This window comes from Coturnix japonica, chromosome 12 (assembly GCF_001577835.2).
Source record: "Coturnix japonica isolate 7356 chromosome 12, Coturnix japonica 2.1, whole genome shotgun sequence".
Taxonomy (NCBI): domain Eukaryota; kingdom Metazoa; phylum Chordata; class Aves; order Galliformes; family Phasianidae; genus Coturnix; species Coturnix japonica.
The window spans coordinates 6,311,996-6,323,620 of record NC_029527.1 but is presented as its reverse complement, the minus strand read 5'-3'; the positions used below and the strand labels follow the sequence as shown (position 1 = coordinate 6,323,620).

Below are 11,625 nucleotides of genomic sequence, written 5' to 3'. Positions count from 1 at the left end.
TCCATAGCCCAGCTGCCCGGCTTCTTATTGCTCAGCGGGGCCTTCAGTCTGTCTACATACCGTGGGCTCTGTGCCCGCCTCGGTGGCTGTCTGAAGGGAGGTGTCGTGTGGTTCGGGTTGAGCCCGCGCGATGGGCGCCGTGCCTCAGGATGGCGTTTACCTTGGGTTGGCACTTACCTCGGGATGGTGCTTACCTGTGTGCCACCACTTACCTGTGTGTCGCCACAACGTCCTGTCAGGTTGTGGACATCCCAACCGCTCCTGCTGTGGCAGCTCGTTAGGCTGAGCCAGGTCGGTGTGTGCTGTTACACTGAGGGGGAAATAACCGCTCCTGAATTGCCATTCTTACAGCTTTGTGATTTGGAGAGATGTATATAGAGTTATCTTACTAGGTTTAAAGGCTAAGCCTTGTATCTTGGTCATTTGCTTACTGTGCTCTAACTGGATCCATGAGTATGAGCAGGCAATGCCAGCGTTGGCTCGTGACCTACATACACCTGCACAACTTTCTAGTTTTGATATCAGTGAACTTGGTAATGGTTGGACTAGATGATCTTCTAGGTCTTTTCCAACCTTGGTAATTCTGTGATTCTGTGAACTGTTGACCAGTTTCTCACAGCAGTCTTCTGTAAGAATTGCTCTCTATTTTGTAGTATATGTTAGTGTCATTCCCCTAGCAGAACTCAGAAAGGTAGTAAAGAACTCTAAACGTAATTATTTCTAATCACCTTTGCAGTTTTACAGCTGCAAATGACAGGAAAGATGCATTTATTGAGCTCATATAGAATGGGAAGAAAAGCACTTAAAAAACTGAAACTTGTGCAGAAATGGAGCAGGCTGCCCAGGGAGGTTGTGGATGTTCCTTCATTGGAGGTGTTCAAAGGCCTTTGAGTGACCTGTTCTAGAGGGAGGTGTCCCTGCCCATAGCAGGGGGTTGGAACTAGATGAGCTTAAAAATCCCTTCCAACCCAAACCATTCTGTGATTCTATATCAAAACAAAATAGTAACAGACAAGTTTTTAACATGTCAGAATGTGCTTTGGTATCTCAATTGGCGTGTAGTGTTCGTATTTCCATTTATCTTAATGTTTCAGTTCATTTTAGTAGCAAGAGAGAGCCCTTTCTGGTTGTTCTCTAATATACCAGGGCTTCTTCTAGTTCATAGTTAGGTTTCTAAATAGGTTCCTTACATGGAAACAGTCAGTGATGTCCCAGTAGCCTTGTATGTTATGATATTTGTGAGAAGATACACAAGGCATTTAGAAGTTTTATTTGGGATATATGTTTGGCTGCAGTGGAGGAGGTTGGATAGCAACAAACTGAGGAATTCATAAGAATCCACTAATGGGAATGTTTTTAGTGTTACACTTCTATAAGAATTGTAAACTTTCTTAGTGTGGATGACTTTGTTTGTACAAAATACTGAGGGGCAGTGTAAGTGTGGAGAACTAATGGCTGGCATTATATAAACAGGGAGAAGAGCAGCCTACAAGGATTAAAGATGTGTCCCCCTAATGGAGAGAACTTTGGCTCTGCTGGAGAGTGGAATTAGCCGTCTGGATCAGGTAGGATTTATTTGCATGTTATCTGTTAACTAGCGTACTGTTTCTTCTGATACCCTTGGATTTACCTTGAATTTATGTGTGTTCACTTAATCAAAGTAGCTTTCACTTACCAAGGAATAGCGAACTGTGTTCAGTTGTGCTTTGAAATAAATTATGTTGAAAGTATTAATGTACACTTGCAAAAAACAAAAAAACAAAAACCAAACCTTCACCATTTTGTAGTTGGCTTTGAATGTAATCTCTGTAATTAATGTTCAAAACATATTTGAAAGGTCGACCTGTGCAGCAAAATGTCTAAGGTGGTGATATACTGCTGCACTTGGGTGAAAGAGCTGCAGGGAAAGGTGAGATGAAAGGCAAATTTCTGTGTGATAAGGAATCAAGAAAGATGACGTGTGCTGTTCATAGCATTCCAAAAAGCTGAGAATGCTGCACAGGCTGTTGTGAAAGGTGACCTGACAGCGGAGTTGCAGTGGGTGATAGTGGCAATGAGTAGCATCTGCTTAAGAGACGGATGCTGCCATCACTGGGCAAAGAACAGGTGGTATAAGATCTGCAAGGGATATGAATTTTCTGCTTCATCAAGTGTGAATTCTGTTAGTAGATTGCTCTGGCGTGTTCAAGGAACAGTGACGTCTCCTGTGTTTGATTTTTGTCACCCGGGGTTTTCAGTCTAAAGTTTCTTGTGCTGCTCTCGTTGTTCCTACAAACGTATTCAGGCAAATCTGCAAGGGAAGAACAGCTCATTTGCAATAGGCAGGATAATGAGATAAAAGCTTTTGAATGAATAAGCAAACTCAAAATTATACTTGCACTGTGAATTCCTGGAAATGGAATCTGAATCTTTACTATCAAATTCTACTGCTTTACAGTCATAGGATGGCTTGTGTTGAGTTTAAAACTATTAAAGTTTTCTACTCTTTCAAGAATGTTTTTATCCTCATTTCTTGTGTAAGAAGCTTTGTTGACTATTTCTTTTTGGTTTGTTTATGACAAATTACTTCTAGAATCCAGTGTCTTCTCTTTAAAGAAATGTAACACCATTGGCCTTCAGCCTCCAATCCAGTAGATTTACCTCTGCTTCATTTTGGTACTGAAACAAACTCGTTACCTTTGGAATACATTCTCTTTTCACGTGAAATCTTTAAGCAGTTTGTAAGTCTAATAGGTAAGTCTAATAAGCAGTTATATGGATTTGCTCTAACACTGTAAGGGTCTTTTAGGTGTGTGGTGTTTTGTGTTCTCTGAATTCCTCACATTAGGAAGCAGTCTGAGCGGTTACCCTGGAACTTCCAGTTCCTGTGTGGAGTTGCAATCATGCACAGTTTCAAAGCAGTGTTGTATGTTTTGGTTCCTGTGCTGCAGCCTTCAGGTCTGTTTCAATTCAAATTGGAGCAAATGAATGTGATTATTTTAATAGTAAGTTTCCTATTCAGATAACGTTGTTGAATGAACGAAGCAGCTGAGCAAACATAAACACCAGATGGCAGTATTTGATTAGTTTCTGACCTCTGCATGTCAAATCCGTTCCATGTTTTTGGCCTTATTTTATTAAACCTGTTTTTGAGAGCTACTGAAAAGTCCTTAAGATAAACAAATAAATAAACACTGAAAGAATGAGAACCTCCAACTGGGAGCTAAAAGCAAACTGCTCTGAAGGGCTTTCCTTGTCCTCCACAATCTCAGAGAGACCAAAAAAGTTACAGCTACTTGGTTAATGTACTGGTTTGTTTTGGGGAGTTATGTGCTTCCTCAGTTCTACCTCCACGTATCTCTTGTGACAGTTCTTGGTAGCTTCCTAAAGAGATCACACACTACTTTAGTCAAGAAAAGGAGCTCCATTGTTCATCTGGGATCTTAGTTTGTGTTGCATTAAGACCAGATATACTTAAATATAAAGGGCTGTAATGCCTTCATTTCTGTCTGACCTCTGATTGATGGAATACACCACCACAAAACTCCTGAAACTTCTGGGCAGATGAGGTGTCTCCAGAGGCTCCCAATGTGTTACAGGTTCTTGTGACAACAATGATGGGTCTGTTATATTTTGACCTTGACACTCTTGAAATATTGGGAGTGTGGATCGCACATATGAAGACAGCCTTACTCCGTCCTGTGGGCCTTGTTACTCTACTTCAATGCTGACACGGTCAAAAGGCATGTCAGTGGCTAGTGAGCTTTTTATGCAGGTTTGTATGTATCTTCTGTGTCTACACTTTATGGTTGCTGGGGCTGCCAAATGATGGCTGGAGCTCAGCTTGCAGGTGGTCACTGCCTTTATTCTGCTGCAACTTCAGAATATACCAACATGTTGATTAGGTGTCTTGGTAAGATCAATTCTTGAATCACTACTTCTGAGTCAGCCCAGTAAGTCAATGTCATGCAGCCAAACGTCATTCTGATAGAAAATAATGATCCTGTTTCTCACTATAGAATATCCCTCAATGCTGTGCTGTTAGTTTCATGCTGTGCCATTTCCTGCTCCTGTTATTCCTAAAGGTTTATCTTGGGCTGTTTACAAATGAACAGTATATGTACTTTGATCTTCTGCATTTTTCCTTTGTATAACTTGTTAACCAGGAAAATATGACTGATTGCACAGGATAAACTACTCTGAGTAAATCGTGAAACAACAAAAAAAGGGCGAGACTTTTCCCTTGAAAGGGTACAATCCAGCATCACGTGCTCCAAAGTTATATTTTAGAGGGGTGAGATTTGCTTTCTGAAGGAAAATATTGCTTACATTTTGGCATTTATCACATAGTTGTATCTAAAATACAAAAAGATGTTTTCATAAATGAGAACTTGCTGCTGACCATGTGTAAAAAGCCAATAGTTGAGTTTGAAAATGTTATAGCTGATGCTTTCTTTATAATGAATGAAGTCAGTGATCTTTTCAAACTTTGAAACACATGCTTTAAATCCTTAATCTCCATTACAGGTGATTTTTGGTCATTTACGTATGCACTCTGTGGAATAATTCCTGTTGGCTATAAACCCACTTACAGGAAAGAAGGGACACGTAGCAGGTCCAGGTGTTAGAACTTGTATGTTTGAGTGTGTGGCTAATATTACTTCAGGTTTTGTTTTTATTTTGTTTAGTATGATCAGGGAATTTCACATATGGTGTCCTTCAAAAAAGCTGTGACAAAGCTATTTTAATAAGGAAAATGAATGTATGAATTATTTAAAATAGTTGGTGCAACTGTTCCTGCTAACTAATCCAGGCACTTGGAAGGCAATTACACTGAGCTTTGACAGCATTGCCAACCCACTGCACAGCGCCTTATGCCAAAAGCTATTGTTGTTTTATTGACCACGTTCACCATTACATATGCATATGAAAAAACAGAGGCATTTTCATTGGGATTAGCCTAATAGCATTAAGAGATTATTTTTTTAAATTTCCTTGGAAGGAAATTCACTTAAATGAGATTACTTATTACTTGACTGGTTTCCTATCGTGCTGCTATGTTGAGGTAAGTGGAGTCCATTAGAGTATAAAGTTGTTTTTTTTTAAAAACTGATTTTATACATTAATGATTTCAAATAAAAGAAAAGTCCTATATTTGTGCATAGCTTCTTTTGAGAAAGTTAAGTCGATGTTCTGGTTAGGAGAGATAACACTTCTTGTCCCTCTTGGTGGCCCCCCTAGTGTCACCATTAGTTGCTAATTACTTGCAAACAAATAAACAATTAACTCCTCATGCCTCTTGGTGGGAGAGTTTTCATTGACATGCTAAAACTTTCTAATAAAAGATTTAATTAATGACGTTGCAAATCCAACCCCCTTGTCAACACAGCTATAAGGAGGACTTCTGGAGAAGTACAAGTACAGTGTATGCGCTGTGCTGGCTGAAGGTGAAACCATGGCAAGTGCATCGCTGTGTGCAGCAAATCCATCAGCATCTCAGAGTCTTCGGAAAGTGACTGGTTTTGTAGAAAATAAAACCACACAGTGCTCATTTTCCATTGAAAGTATTTTAGGATTGGAGCAGAAGAAGGATGGCATTGCAGCTGTGAAACCTCACAGACCATGGATAGATGCGTGCACCAATTTGGGTAAGTCTGTTTTGTTACCTCTCAAGCTTTTAGCCTTTTAAAATATATACTTAGTCATGTTCCTATTGAAAATCAGTAACATGAAGTTCACATTTGCTTGCTTTTTCCAGTTTTAGGTGATGACAATAATCCACATCTGCAACTCCCTGTTGTTTCCTATGAAAATTCATTATTTCATGCTAGCAGTGATCCAATGCAAGAGGAAAAAGTTTTGAAATGTGAAAAATATTTTTCAGTCACCGAGAGGTTGTCTTTCAAACGAGAATTGAGCTGGTACAGAGGTAGGAGACCGAGAACTGCTTTCACTAGAAACCAGGTATGGATTTTCATCCTATTTTGATGGATCAGTAACAGCGTAGTTTAGATGAAGTTGGCACAAGCCTGTAGCAGCTGACTAATGCAGTGCTGTGTACCTCTCCATAGAAAAATGTAATTAAGCTCTTGTGTGAATTCGGCTGTGTTGCTAACTTCAGCAGGCTGGTATTTCTGCATGAAATCAGAACTGCCCACACATAATCCAGAGGTCTCCTATAAAGCAAACTGAAGTGGTGTTTTTAACTCCTATAAAGGCAGTGATGGTCACTCAATGAGTGTATTTTAATTTCCTCAGATTGAAGTCTTGGAAAATGTTTTTAAAATGAACTCCTACCCTGGCATTGATATTAGAGAAGAATTAGCTCGCAAGTTAGATTTAGATGAAGACAGGATCCAGGTAATTCAATTTTTACTTGAAAATCTCCATATTTCCATCCATATGTACTCTCTGTCGATGTAAATAGATAGATTATCAGTAGTAGCAATAATTTTCATGTCTGCATAAAATAATGTGCGTTTCTGCATGTGGTATGCCTGAAGTGATTCATGGAATGGATGCTGTCAAATTCCTTCTGAAATCTTAAATCTTTTTCCATGGCATCAATGAGACATTTGTTACGGTAATATTTCTGCAGTTTCTGCTTTACTAACCTCCAATCCTTTGCTCCCGGGTTCTAAAATCATATTGATTGTACTTGGGATCATATTTTAAAACATAATTTGAAGCTAATATGGAAATAATTTGTGTGAAAATATAGTGTTAGAAGAGCATAACTGCAGTGCTTGAGACAATGTCATTCATCTGGCCAAAAGCAGAATCCAATCAGGGCATTAATTACTGGTTTCTAACTACTGATGTGATAAGCATACAATAAGGCCCAAATTCTAATTCTTTCCTTGATATTTATTATGCTTTTCATGCTATTCATGTTTGGCTTAATGGGAAGCTTGATGTTGCAGTTCATTAAGCAGTTGAAGACTTGTGTGTGAATTCCAGATGTTGGGAGTGCCAAGGTCTGACTGAGTGTCACCAAAGTTGATATTAGTTTGTGTATTAATTAGTGAAGCTGATCCTTGTTCTCCGGTGAAGCTGAGGGCATTATTTTCTTAGTCTTAATTTGTGCAGGTCATAAACTGCGAATTCTGATTTTCTTTTTAACCTCCAAACGGCTGACAACTCACAAAATACTGTAGGGTTGTGTGAATGCTTTTATGTTTCAAAGCCTGCTGTGTTTCTGAAAAGTGTGCCTTTTATTTCCATTTTAGATCTGGTTCCAGAACCGTCGTGCAAAACTGAAGAGATCACACCGAGAATCACAGTTTCTAATGGTGAAAAATAATTTCACCTCCAGCCTGCTAGAGTAGGAGGAAGGATGGTTTGCCTTTATATTACTGCAGCAGGACTTGAAGAATTACTGGCATTGTCACAATTTGTATCAAACAATGATTATATATTAATTATGATTTTATGCTTAGATTTGAAAGATTATGATTTTTCACTCAAATAAACTGTAAATATGTGAAGTATTATAAGCTAATTTTTGTGGAGAAAGTGAACTTTTCCTATATATTTTAATAAATGTGTTCAGAAAAGTTTAGATATTTTTTTGCAGTTAAAAAAATAAACCATAAGTTCTGGGTTGTGTAGGACTTTCAGCTAGTATGAATTACTTTGGGCTTCACTGAAGGCAATTAAGCTTCCTACTTTTAGAATCTAAAATTCTTAACGTGCAAAATAGTTTTTGATACATGAAACAGATCAGCTATTTAAATTCTAATGAATGGTTTTTAAGAAGAGTATGACCTCGTTTTCCTAAAACATTGCTCTCCATGAAAATGAATGGACTAGCATTAAACTGGGTTCAGTTTGAACAATTGTTTTGTTAAAAGAAGCTTAAAATGGTAATCTTTTAAATATATTTTAATTAATTTCTGCTTAAAATATTACTTGCCTACTTGTCTATTTAGTGCTTCAACTCCGATATCTTTTTTAAATGTGAGTAAGGCACAAGGCTATGTTGAGTTTTGCTACATGGCTGACATGAATAACAGGTTTTGTTCTGAAGCTAAACTATATCTGCAATAATCAAAGAATCAAACTGAATTATTTCATCTGGTGCACAGAGAATGGTTTTAATATGCAAGATGGGAAAGCAAAAAAAGAACGGTAGGGCAAAGCTTTAATAACTTATAAATCTTAAACTAACCATTCCTTCTTAAAGTAATGTCTGGCTACTGAGCTGTTACATATTCTGGTGTTGGTTTCCAGATTTGTTGAGGAAACGGCTGTTTTGTATGAAGTACTTTGATATTCACTGGAGGGAAGAACTGAAGCCGGAGTCTTCAGGCTCCATGACCGTGCTGATGCAGTCATTGGCACTTGGTTTCTATTAGAGTCACTTACAAGGAGATGGAGGACGGAATGTGTAAATGTAAATGGCAAACAACCAACCCAACAGAAGGCATTGGGGAAAACATGGAAAGAACTGCTCAAGTTCTTCTATTGTTGTAATTGTCCAAATGCAGTGAGGTTAGTGCTTCCTATTTCAATGTGGAAATAACAAACTTTTACCTAATATTGAAATGTTAAATATCTGTGCTTTGGATTCAGGAAGTAACATTAGTATTTAATATTACTAACTGAACTTCTATTTCTCTTAAGCATTTTTTTTGATAGAGCATTTTAAATGGCACCAAATCTATTAGAAATAGTTCTAGAGAAAGAAGTTTTACTCGGATGCAGACCTGATCTGAGTTAAAGACAATATTGGAAATGCAAGAGTTCTATTTTGTTTTTCTTTTCACCTCAAGACACGTAGTACCTGTAGCTTAACTTTAGTGCAAGTAATTTGAAACTATTGTTTACCTTACTGCTGGAAACAAGGTCTCCAACAGCAACAGATTAGACTAATCTGTACGGACCTATGCCTAAGAACCTTACTCTATTATCTGGCAAATACCTAAATGCACCTAATGTCTGTTATAATGGAACTTGACTCAAGTGACGGAAGTCTGACAAAGCAATTTAAGAGGAGTGGAATAATAGCAGCACCAGCTCTGGTATCCAGCTCTCAATTAGCAAATGTTACTAGAGGGATGGCTTGTTCAGTACCGAGTTTTCTACATAGCGTTGTGGGGAGCAAAGTCAAATAACATGAGTGTGCTGTTTCTTTAATCTTGGCTTAGGTTGTCCTTCCCAAAGTAAATATATCAACAAATTAAAGGAGAACCTTTAACTTTACGTATATGCCTATTTTGACCAGCTTCGGTCTAAACTGTGGCAAAGACTTTCTTGTATATGGTTAGATTTCTATCTTAAAATATTACTCTGTACTTCATAATACTCACTGATTTTCCTGATAATATACAGCTTTATGAGTGACCTCAGTAATACATGTAATACTTGTTAGCTAGCTGAGCACAGCTGGTCCTGGTAAGAATAGTGGATGAGACTGTTACAAGTGCATGTTAAAATCTGGTTCCATTCCAGTTTTGTATACTTTGTCTTGTGGTGCGTCTGTTTATCTACTTTTCAGATCTGTGATCAGAAAAACCTCAGTCATCGTAGTTCCTCATCTGACTTCAAGTTTGTGAAGCCACAACCTCATTTTCTTCTTCCAGCTATGTTGCGTTTGCTAAAGAGCTCCTTTGGCCCTGAGACCTTGGGATGATTTCTTACATTTACAAAGAAAACATCCAGCAAGAAAGCTGGCTGGTGGTGAGACTTCCCCCTTTTAGTACTGGCAAGCTCTGATGTCAGTGTTCATCAACAGCTACAGTTTAGGTTACTGTTAAATTGATGAGGGTTTCTTAGAACTGATTGTAATGGTGCTTAAACATGCTAACAGTGCTTTCCTGAAATAGGATCCTGTGCCAGTGTCGGTAATCAGGATGCAAAGCTGCGTAATTATTTGTTTTAAATTGACTTTCTTCTCTTTCTTGGTGTCCCAAGCTTAAAAAACTTTTCTAGTCATGAACTTCAGCAATGCCTGTTGCCATCCAAAAAAGGTGATCTGTGCTCGTGGCCTGAAGGCACACCCAAATTACGCCAAACAACAAGTGCTTCCAAGGTTCTGTTCTAGTATTGTTACTTGCAGCACATATAAGAGCATAGTTTGAAACAGTCTTTCAAGCCTGCATTTGTAACACTTTTTAACTTATAATTTTGTGTTGGCAATTATTTGGTTTACTGAGTCTGTGATTACAAAAGTTCCATGGGAGAAGAATAATGCTGCGTTCTTATTGAAAGTAAATGCAGCCTCAAAACTTCACCCAAGCATTTCTATGGCTGGATTTAACAAACGACTTGTTTACCAGACATTGAAATTAAGGTAATTTCAAATAGTTGAGATTAATTCTCAGGGCTGACTAATGATTGAAAAAAAATAAAATCAAAGCTTCTTAGAAATTATTTGTAAAAATAATGTTTGTTATGATTCTCTGGCTTGAACTGGTTTCTCTATCAGTTGTCAGGTTGATGCTTTTTATCACTTAATTTTATAGGATTTGCTGTTATGTAATTAGCTCGTTACGTGGGGAGGAGCTGGGACTGTTGAGCATCTCCGGGGTGGGAAGGAGAGAGGAAGGATTCTATCATCTGATTGCATCACAAAGGAACTTAGTGGGATCGTGATGGGCAAACAATTGTCGGCAGGGATTGTAATCCGGGGATGGGGAAGAACCATCAGTTCCAGATTCCTTTCTGAGGAAACAGACCCCACACTTACATGAGGTAAAGAAATTAAGAAGACAGCAAATCAAATATTCAGCATTAGAGGCTGTTGACTATTCATAAGCTGCCTCTTGGCCTTTTTTCTTTCTTTATTTTTTTCCCCCAGGTTAAACCAGCATTTAAATTCATAAATATTGAAGCAGTTACTCAGTATTTCAAATAGGGCTGAAAATAGTGGGCTACTTTTGCCCTCTTGTGGCTGGAGCTTAGAATTGCAGTTCTACGTCTCAGGTTTGGGTGGTGTCTGCAGAATGCCCGATGGTTATGGCTAAATTGTACAGCGAAGGTTTAGTCACAAAGTTTGTATGTGTGTGTGAATGCTTCACCTTGGGTCTGGTTTTCAGAACCTCCGGATGGTCTGTGTTGAACTGAACCCAGTGGAGATTGGTTGGTTCTTACTATTTTTGGCAGTCTAAACATTTAATATTTAGGTATTAACTTCAGAATTCAGTTCGGGGCAAACTTTTACAGCCTTAATTGTTAAGGCTGCTTTCATGGGTATGTACTTGCAGCACTACAAAATTCAGTCCATTTATAGCAGCAGAATCTCTTTATATCTGACAAAGCATCAAGTAATTCTAAAACAAACCAACAAAAAATACCCCACCCTAACAGCAGAGCCATGGAATAACTTTGCTACAGTATCTACTAATGTAATTCTTCGGTGATAACAAATGCAAACGTTTGGCATGCAAAAGGGCTGATGACCACCTGCTTTTTCCTATAGCACCGTTTCTTCACAGTAAAACGATAAGAAACGGCATTGTACAGTTTAAATACTAGACATCTGTTAATGGTTTGGTTTGCATTTCAACGTGTTTAGTCAGGGTAAAATATTTAAAAATGTGACAGTTGTCACTTCTGTTTCTTTCTTGATTTGAATATTTCTACATTACTGGCTCGACTTGGGTGTGTGTGTACTTCTCTCACTTCAAAGGTGAACCAACATCT

General features: G+C 38.2%; 2 protein-coding genes across 2 annotated transcripts in view; both read left to right on the top strand.

Moving 5' to 3' along the window:
- Positions 1–220: 220 nt before the first annotated feature.
- On the top strand, positions 221–10,667 carry HESX1 (HESX homeobox 1). Its single transcript, XM_015874910.2, has 6 exons — positions 221–291; positions 1,474–1,565; positions 5,369–5,627; positions 5,738–5,943; positions 6,238–6,339; positions 7,209–10,667. The coding sequence occupies exons 3-6, from the start codon at positions 5,435–5,437 to the stop codon at positions 7,305–7,307; spliced, it is 600 nt and encodes a 199-aa protein (XP_015730396.1). The 5' UTR covers positions 221–291; positions 1,474–1,565; positions 5,369–5,434; the 3' UTR covers positions 7,308–10,667.
- Positions 1,471–11,625, top strand: part of IL17RD (interleukin 17 receptor D) — a 50,894-nt gene continuing 40,739 nt past the window's right edge. Inside the window, exon 1 of the mRNA XM_015874880.2 lies at positions 1,471–1,565. Coding sequence (XP_015730366.1) covers positions 1,515–1,565 — 51 coding nt within the window. The 5' untranslated portion in view covers positions 1,471–1,514. The remainder of the gene's footprint in view (positions 1,566–11,625) is intronic.

What these genes read in the sequence shown, in the direction of transcription:
- HESX1 (XM_015874910.2), top strand. Translation starts at nt 5,435, where the DNA reads ATGGCAAGTGCATCGCTGTGTGCAGCAAATCCATCAGCATCTCAGAGT. An exon ending in AGATGCGTGCACCAATTTGG is followed by an intron (nt 5,628 to 5,737) that starts GTAAGTCTGTTT and finishes TGCTTTTTCCAG; the next exon opens with TTTTAGGTGATGACAATAAT. An exon ending in CTGCTTTCACTAGAAACCAG is followed by an intron (nt 5,944 to 6,237) that starts GTATGGATTTTC and finishes TAATTTCCTCAG; the next exon opens with ATTGAAGTCTTGGAAAATGT.